This window comes from Vulpes vulpes, chromosome 14, assembly GCF_048418805.1.
Source record: "Vulpes vulpes isolate BD-2025 chromosome 14, VulVul3, whole genome shotgun sequence".
NCBI classification, from domain to species: Eukaryota; Metazoa; Chordata; class Mammalia; order Carnivora; family Canidae; genus Vulpes; species Vulpes vulpes.
Window position 1 is genome coordinate 11,884,847 of NC_132793.1, and position 21,627 is coordinate 11,906,473.

Consider the following 21,627-nt stretch of genomic DNA (forward strand, 5'->3'; position numbering starts at 1 on the left):
GGCAGAGACATAGGCAGAGGGAGAAGCAGGCTCCATGCACCGGGAGCCCGACATGGGACCTGATCCTGGGTCTCCAGGATCGCGCCCTGGGCCAAAGGCAGGCGCCAAACCGCTGCACCACCCAGGGATCCCCAAAGACATTACCTTAAATAAGCACAATCTGATGATCAAATATAGGAAATTGAGCATCGCTTTCATTCTTATGTAACTTACATCCTATATTCACATTTTACCATCTGTCCCTCTCCTGTTCTTTATGGCACGTGTTTTCTTGTTCTAGTGTCCAGCACAGGATCACACCCTGTATCTGGTGGAAGCATCTCCTTCCATCTGCAATAATTCACAGCCTTTTTTAAACATTAAAAAAAATTATTTATTTGAGAGAGAGAACATGAGCAGGGGGAGGAACAGAGGGAGAGGGAGAAGCAGAATCACCACTCAGCAGGGAGCCTGAGACTCCAAGATTCGTAGTACCAGGACTCCGAGATCGTGACCTGAGCCTAAGGCAGACGCTTAACCAACTGAACCACCCAGGTGCCCCCCCTTTTCTGGCATTTTTAATTTTTTTTTTTTTTATTTTTTTTTTTATTTATGATAGTCACAGAGAGAGAGAGAGAGAGGCAGAGACACAGGCAGAGGGAGAAGCAGGCTCCATGCACTGGGAGCCTGACGTGGGATTCGATCCCCGGTCTCCAGGATCGTGCCCTGGGCCAAAGGCAGGCGCTAAACCGCTGCGCCACCCAGCGATCCCCTTTCTGGCATTTTTTATTTTTTTATTTTTTTATTTTTATTTTTTTCTGGCATTTTTAAAAGGTACTTTGTAGAATGGCCCGCAATTTGATCTGCTTGTTTCCTCATAATTAGTTTCAGGTAATACATTTTTTTTTCCCCTCAGGACACCATTGAAGTGGTGTCAGTTCTTCTGAGCATCATGTAAGGGCATTTTACCCTATCACTGACATTAGTTTCATGGTTTACACCAGAACTTCACTTTAAGGAGACTTTCTTTCTCTTTGCAGTTCGTATCCTGCAAGGAGATCTTTGAAGGTTGTGCTTTAGGAGATTTCTTCAGTGTTTCTAGTACTCATTGATAATTCTTCCCAGCATCAGTCACTAGGTGGATTTTCTGCCTTTCTGATTTCTTTTTTTTTTTTTTTAATTTTTTTTATTTTTGTTTATTTATGATAGTCACACAGAGAGAGAGAGAGAGAGAGAGAGAGAGAAAGAGAGGCAGAGACACAGGCGGAGGGAGAAGCAGGCTCCATGCACCGGGAGCCTGATGTGGGATTCGATCCCGGGTCTCCAGGATCGCGCCCTGGGCCAAAGGCAGGCGCCAAACCGCTGCGCCACCCAGGGATCCCTGCCTTTCTGATTTCTGAGCTGACATTCCACAGGAAATACCCTACCCCCTTACTTTTAATTAATTTTTATTAGCATAGGTCCATACTTCTTTTTTTACTCAAAGTGTTATTTCATTATTGTCATTAATTAGGAGGGTGCCTGGCCTGCTTAGTGAAGCAGTGTGACTCTTGATCGTGAGGTCATGAGTTCAAGCCCCATATTATGTGTAGAGCTTACATTAAAAAAAAAAGAAAAAGAAAAAGAATCATGGTTCATTATTATTGTCATTCATTTTGATATTTAAATTGCTGTTCACCTGGCTCTTGTATACTTTGATAGTCCTCTCAGGATGTTTTGCGGGGGGACGATTAGTTTTTTTAAGTTATAATTTTATACAGTAAAATCCACCCTATTCAGGTTTGTGATTTGATGTGTTTTGATGAATGTATACAGGTGTGTAACCACTACTACAGTCAAGACCTAAAACTCTTTCACCCCATAGTTGCCCTGAGTCCCTTTGCAGCCTGTTCTTTCCTTCCATCCTTGGCCACAGGCAACCACTGATTCGATTTCTTCCCCTACGTTTTGCTCTTTTCAGAACATTACATAAATGGAATTACAGAGTCTTTCTTGCTTTTAGTCTGGCTTCTTTAATATAATGCAGGTGTCGAGTTGTCCATGTTGCATAGATTAGTAGTTCCTGTCTTGTTATTGCTTGAGGAGTTGCCAGTGTATTGGACACAGTAGCAGTTACCTCTTACCTGCAGCAGAACGTTTGGGTTGCTTCCAGTTGTTGGTAATGATGAATAAAGCTATCATAAACATGCGCATACATCTGCATAGATGTGTTTTCATTTCTCTTGAGTAAAAATTTGGGAGTGAATTTGCTGGGTTGCATGATAAATCTATCTTTAACTTTATGAAATGTTGTTAAAGTGTTTCCAGAGTGGGTGTATCATTGTACCTTCCCACAGCAGTGTGGGAGAGTTTGAGTTTTCTGCATCCCCTCCAACACTTGGTATTGTCAGTTTTCAAAATTTTAGTCATTCTAGTAGGCGTGCAGTAGTAACTGGTTGTGATTTTTATTTGTATCTCCATGAGAACTAGTAATAGCATCTTTTTTTTTTTTTAATATTTTTATTTCTTTATTTGAGAGAGAGAGGAAGAGAGAGAGAGAGCACAAGCAGGGGGAGCAGCAGAGGGAGAAGCAGGTTCCCTGCTAAGCAGGGAGCTTGATGTAGGGCTCGATCCCAGGACCCTGAGGACCTGAACTGAAATCACCAGTTGGATGCTTAACCAACTGAGCCACCCAGGCGTCCCTGAGCATCTTTCATGCGCTGCTTTACCATCTGTGCATCTTTGGGGGAGCATCTGTTCACATCTTCCTTCATTTTTGTTATTGAGTTTTATTGTTGAGTTTTGAGGGTTATTTATATATTCTGAATACATCCTTTTATCAGATATGTATTTTCTAAGTATTTTCTCCCAATATGTAGTCTGTCTTTTCATTTTTTAAATAGTATCTTCCAAAGAGAAGAGAGATTTTAGTGGAGTGGAATTTGCCTAATTTTTCTTTTATGTTTTCCGGATGTTGTGTGTAACCTAAGACACCTTTGTGTCACATAAAGTCATTCTCCTGTGCTTTCTTCTAGAAGCTTTATGACTCATTTTGAGTTACGGTTTTTATATATGCTATGAGGTTTTTTCCTCTTCTGTTTGTCTACGTCATTGTCCCTGCATACTTACTTCTTACCTCCCCTCTTCAGATTTTGAGTGAACTTGTTACTTTCTGGTACAATGAAATGTTTTAGCCTTACTTTGAACTTTCCCTTTTCAAGTTTTGGCACCAGTAGAAATGGAAGTTCTAACAGAAATGGCCTTAGCTGGTCCTGCAAGGAGCCCTGGTTCCCTTTCACAGAGAATGGCATGTGGAGACCAGGATGGGATACCAAGCATGCATGTTGCTGGTGGAGGAAGGGTCATTGCTTCTAAGCTGTGTAGGCAGGTAGCTCTAGAAAATACCTATATTTTCAAAATTCTTAGTTTATGCCTCTAATTTTAGTTCATCACAAGGCTCTTTCTCTTCATTCCTAATTCCATACTTTGAGCTCCTGCTGTCTGTTCCTGTGCAGTAAAATGTGCATGTCTTCAGTGTCCAGCCCATTCAAGTCCATGGTCCGCCACCAAAATCAGATCTAGAGTGTTTCCGTAACCTCCAGCAGGCCCTGGGCCGTTAACACCCGCTCAGAAGAAGCTGTTTTCTAAAATCACTATAGCTTCATTTGCTTTGTTCTTAGACCTCATATAAATAGAATGATATAATATGGATTGTTTGGTGTCAAGTCTCTTATCCTCAACAGTGTTTTTGTGTCTCATCCACGTATGTCACTAGCTGTGTGATATTTCACTGTATGAATGTAAAGCTGTGTCCTGTTGATGGACATGTAAGTTGTTTTCACTTTGGGAACTATTATGAATAAAGCTGCTAAGGCTTCTGGTGCACGTGTGCACCCAGAATTGCCAAGTCTAAGGGTAGGTGTTTGATAAAAATTGGCAAACTGGGGGTGCCTGGGTGGCTCAGTGGATTGTCTGCCTTTGGCTCAGGTAATGATCCAAGAGTTCTGGGTTCGAGCCCTGTGTCAGGCTCTCTGCTCTGGGGAGTCTGCTTCTCCTTCTCCACCCTACTCATGCACTCTATTTCTCTCTCTCTCTCTTTCTCTCTCAGATAAATAAATAAAAATACTTAAAAAAAATTTAAAGTGATTGAACTAGTTTGTGCTCTGACCAGTTCCACATCCTTGTCAACGCTTGATACTGTCGATTTTAATTTTAGCCATTTTGGAGTGTTGTGTATAGTCATCATTGTGACTTCAATTTACATTTCCTTAATGACAAATGATAATTACTTTGTCATATACTTATTGACCATTTAGAGATCTTGTTTGGTAAAGTACCTGTTCAAGCCTTTTTTTAATTAGGTAGTTTTTTTTTTTTTTTATTATTGACTTTTAGGGTTTCTTTCAGTATTCTGGATATAAATCCTCAGATACATATATTGTGAACATTCTCTCATTCTGTGGGCTCCCTATATTTTCTTCATGTTGTCTTTTGATGAGAACAGTTTTTAATTTTGAGAAACTCCGATTTTGTTTTTTTTATGGCTGGTACCTTGTGTTTTCAGGAGCCCTTTGCCACCCACATGCTCAGGGCCTATTTTCCTTATGTTTTCTTTGGATAGTGTTAGCTTTTACGTTTCTTTGGATAGTGTTTAGCTTTTACGTTTAGGTCTGTTCTGGCTCCCGTTTGCTGTTGCTTATGGTGGAGTTTGAGACTGTGGTTCAGCTTTTTTTCCATGTGGATATCTAGTTGCTTTTTTTTTTTTTTTTTTAATTTAAAAGACTTATGATTTTTTTTTTTTTTAATCTTTTGATGCACTTTTGGTGTGTTTACCAGAAATCACAAGACTGTATGAGTGCAGGTCTATTTCTGTGTTCTGTCCTGATTTATTGATCTCTTTGTTTGCCTTTAAACAATACCTTGAGGGTGTAGTTGCTATAACTTTATAGGAAGCCTTGAAATCTGGTAGAGTGAGTCTTCTAATCTAGTTGTTCAAGAGTGTCTTAGCTAACCTAAGTTGGGTTCAATTTTTACTTTCTGTGTGATGCAGTAAGAACTTATACTTAGGTTTCTGTTCATATTCAATTTTAGTGTTTTTCTCCCATCTTTGTTGACTTATTTTCTATTTTTTTCTATTTTTAACATGTAAAACACTAAATGCTTCCAAAAGTCAAAACTATACAGAAAAAGATATTCATAGGAGTCCTCTTGTCCCTTCTCTGCCCCAATCTCTCCCACTTGTCTAGGGAATTACTTTTTTCGGTTTCTCTTTTATGCATACTGTGTTTCTTTTTGTGAAAATAAGCATATAAACACATCTCTCTTTTTATGTACATGTGTATATGTGTATGTACATATAAATCTTAACACAAAAGCTAGGGTACTGTATAAACTCTTTTGCAGTTTGCTTTTTTTTTTTTTTACTTAATGTGTACTGGAAATCACTGTCAGTGCTTAGAAATTTCTTGTTCTTTTTTAAAGCTGCATAGCAACCAGTGTTTAATAAGCTCGGGCGTGGCTGGAGGCTCAGAGCAAATATTAAACTTGAACCCCTTGTGTTGCAGTTATTTCTGGGCTTTGCTGGGACAGCTTTCTTTCTGAAAGAAAGACATTAATAAGTCTGAAAAATAAGGAAAAAGGGAAGAAAAGCATTCAGGACTGTCACTGTTTCCTTTTGCTGCTGTTCATGCTCTGTTCATTAATGAGGTCCTGTCCATAGCTCCCCCTTCCCTGTGTTTCCTGGGAGGTAGTACGCTAAGCAGTTTGCCCTGCCACTTGCAGTAAGTGTCTGTCACGCTTCCACTCAGTCTTTCCCTCTAAAACAGGTTGCCCGGGAGAGTGGCCCCCCCCACATGAAGAGCTTTGTGACCAAGGTGTCGGTTGGGGAGTTTGTGGGGGAAGGTGAAGGGAAGAGCAAGAAGATTTCAAAGAAAAATGCTGCTATCGCCGTCCTTGAGGAGCTGAAGAAGCTACCACCCCTGCCTACAGTCGAGCGTGTGAAGCCCAGAATCAAAAAGAAAACAAAATCCATAGTCAGGGTAAGAGCCTCTTGATCGGAGAGGGTATTTCCATGGCCTGTTAACGGCTGGAGGGTGGTTTAGGAGATTCACTAGGTTGCTGACCCTAGTGACAGGGGATGGGTGCTGACATGCCATCTGCCAGGCCTGGTACAGGGGCTGCCTGGTGTAGTTCTCCTGGGAGTGCCTGGTCAGGCAAAGATGGGACACTGCGGGATCAGCAGAGGCACCTGCAGCTGTACGTGGATGAGGGGATGATCATGGGAGCAGTGTGCACCTGCAGAAAGAATGGCTGCATTGTCCTTCTTCCGTCTCGTTGACGGCTGCACTGGTACAAGTGCAAAGCAGATTTATGGGAGGAAAGACATCTGGGGCAGGTGTAGGAGTGAGACATTTCACCAAACACCTCCTTATTCTGTGGGATTTTTTAAGCCTGTCATGTACCTGTCAAAAATTATACTAGCCCCCTACTCCCCTGCCCAAGGAAGGGACAGGAGTCCATTTGGGCATGTTTAGGAATACTAGGGTCCGTTCTATGATTGTCAATATCAAGATTGGCCCTTGAACAGCATAGGGGTTAGGGTTGCTGACCACCACCCCCCAACCCACAATGGAAGACTCTTGGGTTTAACTTCGACTCCCCAGAAACTTAACCACTGATGGCCTACTGTTGGCCGGAAGCTTTACCAATAACACAATAGTCAATTAATACATTTTATGTATTAAATATTGTATTATATGTGTGTGTTAAATGCTATGTTTGCACAGTAATCTGGAGGAAAGCGAACATTATTCTTTTTTTTTTTTTTTTTAAGATTTTATTTATTCATGAGGCACACACAGAGAGAGTCAGAGACATAGGCAGAGGGAGAAGCAGGCTCCATTTAGGGAGCCTGATGTGAGACTCAGTCCCAGACTCCAGGATCATGCCCTGGGCCAAAGGCAGACGCTCAACCACTGAGCCACCCAGGCATCCCAAAAGCGAACATTATTAAGGAAGTCATAAGGAACAGAAAATACATTTACTATACTGTACTGTATTATCAGAAAAAATCCACTTCTAAGTGGACCTGCACAGTTCAAACCCTTGTTGTTCAAGGGCCAGCTGGAGTTTCACACTCTGTTAGACCCAGTGCACAGGAGTGAGCACACTGTATCTACTGCTGCAGCTTCTAGAAATCACCCCACACGAGCATTCCTTGGCACTGAAAGTGGCTACTGGGGAGGAACTGTGGGATTCTTTTTTTTTTTTTTTAAGATTTTATTTATTCATGAGAGACACAGGGAGGAGGGGCGGGGAGGCAGAGACACAGGCAGAAGGAGAAGCAGGCTCCATGCAGGGAGCCCGACATGGGACTCGATCCCAGGTCTCCAGGATCACGCCCTGGGCTGAAGGCGGCGCTAAACCACTGAGCCACCAAGGGCTGCCTGAACTGTGGGATTCTTAGGTTCTTTCCACATGGTGTCAGCTTAAGGTTGTGTTTGTTTTGTTTCTGGATTTTGAGCCCTTGTTAAGAAAGCTCAGGACCCATCTTCTAACACAGACTTTTGGGGGAATTTTAGGAATAGTGTATTTTTGTATTTTTTCTCTCTTCATTGTCAAATAGAAATTTCTTGTTAAAAAGATGTTTCAGGGATGCTCGCCCACCTGCCATGGGATATTGATCTTGGTTTTCCAGGAGGACCTTTAAAAAAAGTCACCTCAGGGGCAGCCCATGTGGCTCAGTGGTTTAGCGCCACCTTCAGCCCAGGGTGTGATCCTGGAGACCCGGGATCGAGTCCCACATTGGGCTCCCTGCATGGAACCTGCTTCTCCCTCTGCCTGTGTCTCTGCCCCCTACCCCCGCCCCCGTCTCTCATGAATAAATAAAATCTTAAAAAAAAAAAAAAATCACCTCAGAGCAATCCTAGAAAATCATTAAGCATCTTTTAATTTTAAGAAGGTTTTAAAAAGAGCTGATTAATTCTGGGCACTTAGATTAACATAAAAGTAATGTTATGTTCTGTCCTGATCTCTGAATTGGCAAGGTCCTTTCTGTGGCTAACGTGGCACATAGTTTCTACATTAATTGTTCCTCAGCTACAGAGCAGCACAGACTGTGGCCAGGGAATGAACCCGATTAGCAGACTGGCCCAGATCCAGCAGGCGAAAAAGGAGAAGGAGCCAGAGTACATGCTCCTCACAGAGCGAGGCCTCCCACGCCGCAGAGAGTTTGTGATGCAGGTAGGTCAGCATGGGTTGTGGGCAGCCCTTCTCTGACCATGCCCCATCTCAGCTGGATGAGGTCCAGGGGCTCGGTGCCTTCCTGTGGAGGTCAGGAACTGTGCACCGGCCCAGTTGGCCCCCTCCCTGCCATCAGACATTAGCAGTGTTAACCATATCGCTTGCAGTGATTTGATGCCTTAAAACATGCTCTTGGGGGTGGGGTGCTCCAGGTCATGAGTGCTAGGGTGTGGGGTTGCACAGAGGAAGAGTGTTTCTCTTCATTACATCTCCTGGAAGTTTGTATTGTTTTTTTCAAAAGGTAAATCTTGTGAGTTCTGTGAAACGATCTGTTCCTGTTCCTCCTAATCCATCTGTAGAATCTGGAGTTTAGGGCTGGCTCTTCTTTAGATTGGGATTATACTTCGGCTTAGTACAGTGTTTTCTTTATACTTGTGGAACAGTTGGTCGTATCGGCAGTCTACGTTGTGATTTGAATTTAATAGTATTTTCTGGTGAAAAACCCAATACTTGAAAAAAAGCCAAAATAATACTTTTGCATAGCAGTTCATGACTTCTGAAGCACCGTCACTTAGCCAGGTGTGTTATACCTATCCAGGCAGAAGGCAGGAGAAGTCCTGGTCCTGTCAGGCTAAAGGAAGATGGTAGCATGCTGAGAGGATCAATAATTTGGCCAAGATCAAAGCTGGTAGATGGCAAGGGCAGGATTCAACCCCAGAGCCCTTTCCACAGGCCAGGGAAGGTGTCCTTGACTCTCAGTTCTGTGACATGGACTTTTTGGTTCTGGTCTTTGATCCAGACCAGCCTGAAAGGGATTTATAACGGTGGTATGTGTTGGAGTTATGTGTAAGAATGAACTCTCTTAAGGGAGGATGGCCTGGTGGGAAGGGGGGGATGCTGTGTGTATAGATGTGTACACTTGTGTAGGCTATATATTTATATATTATAAATGAATGTCACTGACAGGATGGATAGCACAGTTTACAAATAATATATGAAGTATATAATACTCTTTACTGTTGATTTTCTCCATCTGTCACTTCAGCATAGCTGTCATCGACAGTGTTGTAAAATCAGAGTGCATCTAAATGCTTGCTTACTGTCCAGTTCAAGCAGAGAGACTGCTCATGCCGTTGACAAAAGAGCGTAGTTCTAGCATGAGAATCGGATGGTATTTTTGTTTACAAGATGAAAGTAAAACAAGACATGTTGGAACTTCCTCAGTTGTGAACAATGAGTGACCTTGTTGAATCAGATAGTTTTCAGAGATTGGATGGATGTTCCTGTCTTTTGTGCAGTCACAGCACCCTGGCTGCAGACTCGACACACTTTTAAGCTTTATTTGCATCATTGATTTTCCTCCATCATGTAAGTCTAGAGGAGACAAGAAAGCGCCGAAGGCGTGCTGCGTAGCGTTGGCAGGTTTCCGTGGGGTGGTCACTCCGTGCACGGCTGTTCGCAGGCTGTCAGAGTGGCCCCTAGGGTCCCAGGCTGGGCAGGGGGCCATATGGCAGCACACAGATGCCACTGGTATGAAGAACCCCAGAAGCACAGAGAGGTTTGAGATGGAGTCACACTAGGGAGTGGTGAGCTTTCAGAACTGATTACCTCTGTCCAAGTAATTCTGAGCTGCTGTAACCTCCTGTGTAATAGTGGCTGCCGCGGGCAGCCAGTGCTCTCCAAGGTCCTGAGCGTCTGTGTGGGGCTGCCACGGGTACCCTGGGGCAACCGTTGAGCCTCTGGCCGTTGTTGGGTTCTTTTGCCAGCACACCGATGCCTGACCAGTCTTCACTCTGGAGGGGTCAGCACTGGTCTGAGTCCTGACTTCGTCCTCATGCAGGTGAAGGTGGGAAACCACACCGCAGAAGGAGCAGGCACCAATAAGAAGGTGGCCAAACGCAACGCAGCCGAGAACATGCTGGAGATCCTTGGTTTCAAAGTCCCACAGGCTCAGCCCACCAAACCAGCCCTCAAATCAGAGGAGAAGGTGACTGCTCGGGGGCTCTGTGTCCTTGCTCTCTAATTGCAAGATGACCTCCTCGCTTCGTCCTAGGGGACTCTGGCGCCTCCGGGGCCGAGCTTCAGGGCAAGGCTTCATCCTCCTGGCAGTAAAGCAGCCCTGCTGAGCAGCGTCCTGTCCATTTGGAGCATTGTAATATGGTCAGAAGGGAACTTGCATGTCCACGGCTCCCAAGTGTGGCTCTGGGTTAAGTCGTTCTTGTTTCCATGTCTGTGGTCGGGGACGCTTCACTGGAGGGCAACTTCTCCACCCATAGGGTGATGGGCCAGTGGGCTGGGGATGAAAGTGTCTGATTCTGTCCTCTCACAGTGAGGCCTGCATGAAAGATCCACCAGCGTTAGGCTTCTGCTAGCTGGGAAGCAAGCATTGGATTTCCTGGGACACCAACAGAGTGTGATTTATGGAACTAAGGCTGTAGTTGAGATTCGGGATTTTTTTTTCTTTATGAATTGAACACTAGATAAAAGCCGAGATTGGTAAGCAGTACCCTCAGTACCCTCAAGCATGTCCTTGACAGAGCTTGTTTCTTCCACTGAGAAGTCCCAGGATGGATTCCCTTCCAGAGCCAGCTGTGCCAGCCATGGGCCATGGCATCTGCTGTGGCCACCAGAGACACTCATCAGAGAATCGGCATAGATCCTGGAGTCGGTTTTGGGGATTTTTATTCCAAAATCTGTTAGAGGATTCATAACATCCTTACCTTCTCAGAAGACCCATGTTTAACAACATTTTTATCTCCTTTTTCCCTGCATCTGTTATCTTTCGAAATGTCACCTTCCCTTTTAATTGGCTATTAGTTCCAGAAGAATCCTTGTTTAGCTTTCATCTAAAAGCCTCTTTTCCTACCTTGGGCTCTACCAGTCTAGCATCTCTGGCTCTCTCTAGGTAAATGTTCCCTTGTCTTTCTGTGAGCACAGAGCTGATTTCAACACCTGGCTCAGGGTGATTGTTAGCTCCCTCTCGTGGAGGACAGGCAGTGTGGGCGGGAGCATACTGGGTGAGGGCAGGAGGCTGCCAGGACAGTGCGAGCCAATCAGTGGTCCTGCCTGGGGGCAGGGCTTTTCTGCTAGTTACCTCTCCATGTTTCAGAAGGCTATAAACCACAGATTAACGCAGGTTGGAATTTGTATAGTTTGAGAGAGTAGGAACTAATTTCACAGAAGTTTGATTTATGCTCATGGACTTTCTTTTTTTGTTTTTTTAAGACACCAATAAAAAAACCAGGGGATGGAAGAAAAGTAACCTTTTTTGAACCTGGCTCTGGGGATGAAAATGGGACTAGTAAGTGTGAAACTGTTAATATTGTCTTGATCTGAATGTGATTCTGGGATTTGCGTGGTTCCTGGAACAACGAGCAGTGTTGAGTTCTGCATCCTCCCCATATCGTTGCGTGCTCTGAGGAAGGGCCAGTGGGAGGAGGTCTTTCCCAGCAGCGCATTTGGCCTCCTGTTGACCTGTGTGTGTGTTCCTCCCTAGGCAATAAAGAGGATGAGTTTAGGATGCCTTATCTGAGTCATCAGCAGCTGCCCGCTGGGATTCTTCCCATGGTGCCCGAGGTGGCCCAGGCCGTAGGAGTCAGTCAAGGACACCACACCAAAGATTTCACCAGGGCTGCTCCGAACCCTGCCAAGGCCACGGTAACTGCCATGATAGCCCGTGAATTGTTGTATGGGGGCACCTCGCCCACAGCCGAGACCATTTTAAAGAATAACATCTCTTCAGGCCACGTACCCCATGGACCTCTTACAAGACCCTCTGAGCAGCTGGACTATCTTTCCAGAGTCCAGGGATTCCAGGTAACTATCAGGCCTGAGCTGCACCTCAGTGCAGTCATCTTTTTGGGGGTTTTCTCAGAAAATGAGTCTTGCACCTAGTTTATTAAATTGGGATCTTTATATATAGAGGAAGGGGTGGAGGACACATGGTAACTGGTGGTCCTGGGGAGGGTGGAGGGGAGGGTAGGGAAAGTTGGACAAGCCTGTATGGTAACAGAGTAAGCTTGTCTTTGGTAATAAACATTAAAAAAAAAATCCAAGCTGACCATAATAACAAATTTTCTAATCTTAATGGTAGTTATAGCGAGAATGGTTTCAGTATACTGGTCCTTTCTGCCTAGTAAAAGATACGGCTTCTTTCAGACCAGGTGTTTGGTCTCCCCCACTACCTGCCCACCCCCGACTAGGCTTTTTGGTTAGACATCAAGGTTCCTGAAAGATTGTAGAAGCTGGGGCCCTGCTAGGGGGTCAGCTTGAGAGTGGGGGAAAGAGGCGTCCCTCCCTGTCTGCTGGGCCCCGGCCATATTTGCCACTTCCCTTCTTGGCCTCAGCTTTCTTTTCCTCTCAGGTTGAATACAAAGACTTCCCCAAAAACAACAAGAACGAATTTGTATCTCTTATCAATTGCTCCTCTCAGCCACCTCTGATCAGCCACGGTATTGGAAAAGATGTGGAATCCTGCCATGACATGGTACGTTACCCAGTGGTCCTGGCCCCTGGCTCTTGCTGGCCTTGGGAAGATGGGATAAAGGGTCTCCCGTAGACTTTGGTGGTTTTATAGATTTCATATTTTTGAAGATTTCTTCCTTAGTTTGTTGGATTGATTGCTCATCATCAGAATTCATCAGCTTTAGACACTCCTTCCCCTGTGCTGACCTGGGGGATGGGACTTGGATCCTGGAGCTCTGCCATGAGCCATGTCCATTCATCTTCCAGAACGCAGACCACAGGCCCAAGTTCGGGCAGCAACAGGGTTTTGTTTTAAAGCAGGATTCAAAGTACATAGTCTGGTTGCCACAAAGTTAAAAATACTAAAGGATATAATAAAATTTAACAGAGGTAGTGATTCAGGGAGGTAAACATGATAATTTATTTTGTAATTTGTATTTCAGATTAAAAGTTGAAACATTAAGACAAAGTGTGGTTTAGTGGGACTGCCTCTGTAGTCCCTTGCCTCCCTGTTCAAACAGGGTCTTGTGCTGTGGCCCTGGGGTGGGGGGGTCGTGCTCTGACTCTCTCTTTCGTCCCTGCTAGGCTGCACTGAACATCTTAAAGTTGCTGTCTGAGTTGGACCAACCGAGTACAGAGATGCCAAGAACAGGAAATGGACCAATGTCTGTGTGAGTGAGCTGTTCTGTTCATTTGCATTAAGTTCAAACTGTTCAACTCAGTAGCGGGACACTCCCTCCCCTCCATCACTTTTGTCCCTATCCCTGAAAGGTCTCCCTAGTTGTGGGCAGAGCTCTAGTTTTTTAAAAATTTTGAATAGGTAATACATTCACAGGGTTCAGACCCACAGTGATTTTCAGAGGTGCCCAGTGGTCAGCTCTGCTCCTCATGCAGCCCCTGCCCAGAGATCACGTGTTAGTTTTTTTCCTGTCTTTCCTGTGTGTTTCTTTGTGCAAATACAGCCCTTTTTTTTTTTTTTAAGATTTTATTTATTTATTCATGAGAGACACACACACACCCAGAGAGGCAGAGACACAGGCAGAGAGAGGCAGGCTCCATGCAGGGAGCCCGATGTGAGACCCGATCCCAGGTCTCCAGGATCACGCCCTGGGCCGAAGGCAGGCGCTCAACCACTGAGCCACCCAGGAGTCCCAAATACAGTCCTTTCTTTACATTACTCCTTTTCTCCTGGAGATCACATACTACACGCATTCTCCTCATTGCTTTTTTCACTTGGTGGTACATCTTGAGAAAACTTGAACTCAGTGATCATAAACTGGTGCCTATTTGACTTCAGTGTCTACTAATTTCTTCTGTTTTAACATGGGTTAAGTTCTCTTATATTTCAAAACTGGCATCATTTTCATTTTTTTCTTCCTTGAAGGTGTGGGAGGTGCTGAACCTTTTCTGGCCACGAACCGTTGTAAAACCCCAACATATATACTGAAAATACTGAAACTGCTTTGAGAATTTGGAATTTCTGATACCTCCAGTGGGCTGAGAGACGTGCTGGGTAAAGAACCAGAGGCGGCAGTGGTGACGAAGACGGGAACACAAGGAGGCGGCTGGGGCTGTGCTCGAGGGTGCTGTGTTTTGTCCCCACACACAGGCCGCTGCCGGGGAGGGGGGCACAGCAGAGCCTGCCCAGTGGCCCCGCGCACCTCGGTGCTGGGCTGTGGTCACTGCTGTTGGGGCTGTGTGAAAGAAACAGGAAACAGAGCACGACCCTTTCTCAGACTGGCTCACTCAAACCCTTGGGACAAACCCTGGACACCCCTGCTGGGGAGAGGGGCCGTACACCAGTCCCAGAGCTGAAAGCACCAGAGAAAATCAAATGCTTCCTACTCAGCGCCAACTAACCATTCTAGTGTGCTCTGGCCCCCACCTCCTGTGGCACCCACACCATCACCACTGCTTTCTCTCCCAAAAGAGATACATATTCTTAGTTTTATTATTTTCTTTTGATTGAAAATGACACTATATAAATTTTCATCTGAGAGTTTCTCAATTGTATCTAGTTACATAGCACAGTTTAGAAACTTGTCTGAGACTGACTCAGTAATCTAATCAGCAAAGATCATATCCATGTGTATGTGGTTATACATTTTGACTTTATTGGACTAACCCAGGACCCTTTCAGTGCTGCAAATAGCGTGCCCTCTGGTTTGCCTGAAACAGTCCTGGACTTCTCAGAGTCCTTGATGAAGTCTCCCACAGTTGTATAAATTGGACGATTTAGGAATTTTAAACTTTAATGATCATTTGGTTCCTTTTCTATTTTATTTTTGTTAATGCAACAGGACTTAAACAAATGAACTTTGATCTTTGTTTTAAAGATTATTAAAAAAATTGTGTGTATATACATATGGCTCTTGAGGACACGTAGCTTTCACTACACTACAGGATATGGTCTCCATGTAGTACATATAAACCCGCAGATGGATTTTCCTTGAGTGCTTTGTACTGTTGATTACATCTCCATGTAGGGCTGGAAAGAATGACCTGTGTTTATCTCTGAAACTGTGTTGCTTTTGATGTTGTGTTACTGTGCACAGAAGCTGTGCAGTAAGGTCCTGCATATGGTCCAGATGAAAAGCACCATAGCCTTGCAAGTTAAGTTCTGCTTCAATTCATTGTTTACGCTGGAATTTCTTCTCCCCATGGAATGTAAGTAAAACTTAGTGTTTGTCACCAATAAATGGTAATACTAAATTTTTTTTTTTTTTTTTTTGTTAATTTATTCTCAAATGCCACTACTGCTAGGTTGGTTCCCTCCCAACCTGCCTCCTACCCTTTTTTTAAGAAGGAAAAAAAAACACTTTGTAATGCTCGTGACTTCTGTTTGGGCAAAATTCTGAAGATCTGAAATAACTTTATATCAAACCATTGATCAATAAACAGCTACTAATGAATTTTTGGTCCTTTTGAGCAGTAACTAAAGAAGGTGAGGGAAGATGTGAGTGAGGGTGTGAAAGTGCGGCGTGTGGGCACCGGGTGAGGGGAGGTGCCTCTTGTCTGGACCAGACACTGTCACCCAAAGAAATGAGCCAGAGGAGGAGAGGACCCCCACCCCCACCCCCGCCTGCCAACTGCTAGTCTCCCCCCGTCCTGCAGGTGCTCTCACACCCAGAGGAGTCCAGGTGAGGCACAGCAACCAGGCCGGCTGGGAAGTGGCCTGGCAGCTTTCTAGTTTGTATTTTTGGAAGATGCTCATAAAGGTGGTTCGCTCTTATGAACTGGCCTGTGGGCTGGACTGCCAGAATGACAGTGGTCGGAAGGGGGTTCGTCAGCATTGCAGGGATAAAAAGCCATGAAAGGAAAAACCTGTCCCCTTCCCCAGTCCTGGAGTCTGCCATTTCTCCAAGGAGCTCTGGTCCCCTTTCATGACGACAGCATCTAAAACCAGGGTCTGGGGGGCGCCTGGCTGGCTCAGTCCAAAGAGCATGTGATGAGTTTAGAGTGGTGAATTCAAGCCCCAAGCTGAGCACAGAATATTACTCAACAAAACAAAGCAATAAACAAATGAAACCACCAAAATCCGGGCCTCAGAGCACTCGCTGCTACTGGGGGTTTTCTAGGCCTCCTGAGCAGAAATAGATGAAACAGGTCTTGTCTAGGTGTGCATGTGCGTGTGTCTGTGTGTACACTCATCCAGTGTACATACATCTAGAAGCCCTGCATTGATAGTGATTCCTCACGGCCCTCCTCTGTGTTTAGTATCTTCCCCAGTACTGAGACTGTAGCCAACCCCTCAGCCTTGCAGCCACCTACTGCCTGCCACTGCTGCTCAGTGTCCTCACGCATCTCGCGGCCATGCCGCCTCCACCTGCACTGTGCTCCCTGCCTTACACTAGCCCCGCCCCCCCCCCCCCCCCCCCCCCCGGCGACCTCCATGCTGCAAAAGGAAGATAGGAAGAGAATGGTCCCGTTTTTGAAGTAAATCGCAACTTCTAGGTGGCTGTTTGGTCCTGACTGCCAAAACTCCAGGATGGGCAAGTTGCCCCAATTATCGGGGATGGTGTAAAAGGATTTCCCGGTTTCCTGGAAAGGCAGTTTTCCAAGGGTGACAAGTTCTTTGGCTATTTTGGAAGGATGTCCTTGGATGTTCTTAGGTTGTAAGCTCTCACCCCCTGCCGCCGTCTTCTGCTGCAGGCTTGGACAGAGCTGCCCGGGAAGGGAGTCTGCACTGTTTTCTGCCCATTTGTGCTCTCAGACTTACAAGAACCTTAGAGGCAAAGCAAGGTGCTTCTGCCCCAGGGACAGTATGTGGCAGTCCTGGTTTCCAGACTGCGGGCAGGAAAGGAGACAGGGAGGTGCCTAAGAGGCAGGTCTAAAGTAATCAGAGGTACTAGAGGTCAGGCCACAAGATTACTGTGGGTCTTGGGATTTGTGGATCCTCAGAAGGGAGAGGCTCTCGTGGTCCTTGGGACAGACAGGGTTGGGCCCCGATCACCCACAGGGAGTGCGCAGATGTTATAGCGGGACTGTAAAGTTCTTCTCCTTGGGGGATTTTAATGAGTAAAGACAATTTCCCCAGAGCTGGCTGTTTTATTGTTTTGAAAAGGTCTTCTTGGGCCACAGGAATGTGACCTACAGCTCTTAGAAAAAAGGTCACTTCTGACACTAGGTTTCCTTTCCCTGCTCACCAACCAGACAGGCGTAGCTTTGCAGGGTGAATGCCCAGTGACAGCCACCTTGGCCTGGATCCCAGGGTCTGTTAAGGGGACTGGCACGGCCACTACCATCTCTGGTTTAAGGTGTGTGCCCTTAAAAAGAGAAAAATTTACTTGAAATTTCCAAATCCATAAATAGATTTTCTAAGTACTTGAGCATTGCTGGATTGGTGGGGAGAAATTAGCCCAGTTTTCTTCAATAGGTTTTTAAAAGAAATGTGGAGGCTTCTAAGAGGCAATGGCTAACTCGAGAGATGAGGGCAAAGGTTTCGATGCATAAAAGCCGCACAAGTGTTTTCTTGGAATTTCTTGTCCCTCTACACTTGCACTGCTGTATTTGATGGATACAGTGTATACGTAGAATATACACCTGAAAGTGAACGTGAGGGTATCTGGGTGGCTTGCTTGGGTGTCTGCCTTCGGCTGAGGTGGTGATCCTGCGATCAAGCCCCATGTGTCAGGCTCCCTGCTCCGGGGGGCGGGGGGGGGGGGGGGCTGCTTCTCCCTCTCCCTGCTGTTCCCCCTGCTTTGGGCGCATGCGCTGTGTCAAATAATTAAATCTTCTTTTAAAAACCCATTAAATGGGGCAGCCCGGGTGGCTCGGTGTTTTGACGCCTGCCTTCGGCCCAGGACGTGATCCTGGAGACCCGGGATCAGGATCGAGTCCCGCGTTGGGCTCCCTGCATGGAGCCTGCTTCTCCCTCTGCTTGTGTCTCTCTCTACTTCTGTGTCTCTCGTGAATAAATAAAATCTTAAAAAATAAAAATAAAAACCCATAAATGTGAGAGCACCTTATTTTAATTATAATTACTTATTTGTAATTTAAATAGAATCCATGTTTTATTAGCAAAATTATATACAATTTAGGAAATTTGTACTGCTTTGCTTAGTATGTGCTTAATAGCCCAAGTTTAATTTTTTTAAGATTTATTTTAGAGTGCACACAAGCAGAGGGAGAGGGAGAGAATCTTCAAGCAGACTTCCCGCTGAGCAGAGCCCAACATGGAGCTTGATCTCACAACACTGAGATCGTGACCTGAGCCGAAATCAAGAGTTGGCCACTTAACCCACTGGGCCACCCATGTGTCCCCCAAGTTTAGTTTTTAAAATATATTTCCTTTGCGGGTACAGTCGGCAGAGTTTGTGACTCTTGATCTCAGGGTTGAGTTCAAGTGCCCATGTTGGGTGTAGAGGTTACTTAAAAATCTTTCAAATAGGGATCCCTGGGTGGCTCAGCAGTTTGGCGCCTGTCTTTGGCCCAGGGCGTGGTCCTGGAGTCCCGGGATCAAGTCCCGCATCGGGCTCCCGACATGGAGCCTTCTCCCTCTGCCTGTGTCTCTGCCCCCGCCCCCCATGAATAAGTAAATAAAATCTTTTTTAAAAAAAATCTTTCAAATAAAAAAAAATTATTTCCTTTGTAGTGTTCCCAAAAATAATTCAAAACCTACTTTGACGGACAAACCCTCTAGGCCTACAATGACAATGTAGTCTTTAGTGGGTTTTTTGATGATTTTAAATTTAAAAGTAAATTAGAAAATTTGAAAGTTCCCCCCAAACCCTCCATCTTATTTTTTCTATCCCCTTTCACACATGGTTCTTTTCACGATACGTGTGCAGTGCACATGAAATGGTGCTGGTACATAGTTGAGCAGGGCCAGAAGCCAGCAGCGTGATAGGCCAGTGCCCGCCCCGCCGTATCCTGAGGGCTCCGGTCGCTTCAGCTCATCAGGACATCCTTCCTTCTTAGGTGGCAGCAGAAGCAGCAGTGAGTCTCTGACCTCTAATGGTGCTGAGTGTGGATAGATTAGTGAGCAGAATGAGGACCTATCCAAATCCGGTCATTGAGACTGTGTTTGTCTGTGGTATCTGCCTTTTTAATCATGTATTTTCCTCTGGCTGCCAAAAAGGCTGCCCCAAGAAATGGCTGGCGATTTTCTAGGGTTTGGAAGCCTCGTAGGCCTTTGCTCTTCTGCACAAATACCCGCTGGAGAACTGTGCCTGGTGTGTCCTATATGCCAAGCCTGTGCCCACTGGTTTGGGAGGACATGCCTGAAAGTTCTCTGGGCCCTAATGTGACATCCCTGTTTGCTTGGCTTGTTGGACCCAAGGACAAGAACAGTGTCAATACAGTTGAAGGGTGAGTCAGACCCCACCTAAGGAAACCAGAAAGGTGCAGACCTCCCCTAACGCAGGGGCCGGGGGCGGGGAGACATGCTAGCTTGTGGCTGAGTCTAAGGAGTTAGGGCCTGGAGGTTTTGTCGGCGACAGTCCATCCTCTTAAAGCCCCAAAGTCTGAGTGGCTCTAGACCTGGCCCAACTCTTTCTGAGATGGTTTGACAACTTTTGTCATTGCTTGTCTTGGCCAGGTAACATTTTCCCAATGGCCTGCATGAGGGAGCAGCATGGCAAAGGGCAGACGTCCAAGTAGACGAGGCTTCTGTGCTGTGAAGCGCTCCCCCATGAAGAAAAGAACCAGGGTGCCTAGTGTAGGTGGACAGACATTTGCATGTAGCAGAGGAACTGGCCAGGGGCCTTCTCAGAGGGCAGGGCTGTGTGCTAAACTAGACAGCTGCTGGCCAGTGCATCCACCCTGGCCCTCTTTGCTGAGACTTCCAATTATTTCACCTCTCTGTGCCTGTTTCTCGATTTGTAAATTAGAAAATCACTTCTCTCACAGTTAAGACCATACATGGCAATAGCTTCTCTGAGCACCTGGTTCTAGAAGTTATTTGTAAATACCTTCTGTGGTTCTTATTACTGCCAGCCACACAAGCTGGCCGCTCCTGGTCTGCCCTCTGGTCTCACCACCCAGGGTAGCTGATGCAGAGAAATTTGCCAGATTCTATGCCAGAAATAGTCCTAATCTTGCTCATTCTGTCCTATCTTCCCACGGGGATGTAGGCAAAGCCCCAGCCCCCTAGAAGTCTCCCAAGAAAATGTATAGTGACAGATTCCATGATAGCAAGAATTCGCATCTGTCTCAGTGGAATTGTAGGGAATGGAGGAGTTTTGTAAGAGGTCCACTGAGGCCTGCAGCTCCCAGCAGGACCTACCTTTCTTTCTCCCTTTGTGCAAAACCAGAGTGGTTAATTTCACATCTTTATGTTATTTTTGAGGCCATGAAGCTTCAGACCCCTCCCAGCAGGGTGCACAGCTTTTACCATGTCCATGTGTCTTTTTGATTGATTTGCTTTTACATGGCTTTATCCTAAGTCCCTGAGCATCAGGTGGAGGGCTAGTAAAAGGCTGCTGGGTCCCATTCCAGAATTTCTAGTGCAGGAGGTCTGGGACTCCAGAAAAAGAATGTCAATTTCTAACGAGGTCCTAGGTGATGCTGTGGCACCCGGAGAATCACTGTTCTAAGCAATGACATTGGTAGTGTTTTTTTCCTAACACAAAATAGCTGTAAATGGCAGCTGTTCTTCCTATAGCACCACAAAAGCTGCTTTTGAACTAAACAAGGACATGCCCCGCCCCGGCTCTGGAGACTGCTAGTGGGTCTAGCCTTGGTTCTGAAGGGCGTGTCCTACGCAGCCTGTTTAGGTCACTGGGGGGCACTGGCCAAGTGGCTTGTGGCAGAGTCAGGGCCCAGGGTGAGGTGTTCACATGGCTGGGGGTTTAGAATGTGCAACCCTTTGCATTCGGCTCGTTCACTGCCCCCACCCTGCTGCTCCTTGGGAGGGTCTTGCAGCCTCTCTGATCAGGATGCTCAGCAGGCCACAGTGGCGACTTCCTCCCTCCACTTGGGACCATAATGGTAGGGGGCTGTCCCACCTTCCCAGGACACTAAGCCTGCTCTGTGAGTGGCAGGACCTGGTGGGTGCTGGGCTCTACTTCTTCCCTTTGCCCTGTGGACTCGCCTGGGAGACAGATCAGGAGGTCTTCCTCCGCTGATGTTTGCTGCAGAAACCCAGGTACCTGGGAGCAGTAGTCATCTCCCCACTAGGCTCAGAAAGGGGGACCCTAACTTTTAATGGTTCACGGTAAATATGCTGCTTTTCTCCTAACAGTTCCCACTTCCCATTAAATGGTCTCCCTTCAGCACTGGTCTATTGCGGCTCTTTGTTCACATGGGCAACGCTTCCCTGTTGCTACGTTTTTCTCACACATCGTCTGAGAAGGGAGGAAACCCAGAAATACGTAACTCCTTAGAATTTATGACTGCATTTTCCAGCCACATGTGAGCGTTTCAAAAACAGCCTTTAACACATACCACACAGAAGGGTGGGTGGATAAGGGGAGCTGTCCCTGGACAATGTGTTCCTAGGGCTGTAACCAGGGCTTCTTAGCT

The 21,627-nt window shown here is 45.9% G+C and overlaps 1 protein-coding gene across 31 annotated transcripts in view; it reads left to right on the forward strand.

The window, feature by feature from the left end:
• Positions 1–15,575, forward strand: part of STAU1 (staufen double-stranded RNA binding protein 1) — a 54,729-nt gene extending 39,154 nt beyond the window's left edge. For 18 of the 31 annotated variants that reach the window (XM_072735618.1, XM_072735614.1, XM_072735602.1 and 15 more), the window contains 8 exons: positions 5,766–5,996; positions 8,056–8,199; positions 10,040–10,186; positions 11,425–11,500; positions 11,696–12,015; positions 12,563–12,685; positions 13,249–13,334; positions 14,048–15,575. In XM_072735618.1, the coding sequence (XP_072591719.1) occupies positions 5,766–5,996; positions 8,056–8,199; positions 10,040–10,186; positions 11,425–11,500; positions 11,696–12,015; positions 12,563–12,685; positions 13,249–13,334; positions 14,048–14,063 (1,143 nt within the window). In that variant the 3' untranslated portion in view covers positions 14,064–15,575. The remainder of the gene's footprint in view (positions 1–5,765; positions 5,997–8,055; positions 8,200–10,039; positions 10,187–11,424; positions 11,501–11,695; positions 12,016–12,562; positions 12,686–13,248; positions 13,335–14,047) is intronic. The other 13 variants (XM_072735601.1, XM_072735625.1, XM_072735613.1 and 10 more) reach the window with 1 other exon arrangement.
• The last annotated feature ends 6,052 nt before the right edge of the window (positions 15,576–21,627 follow it).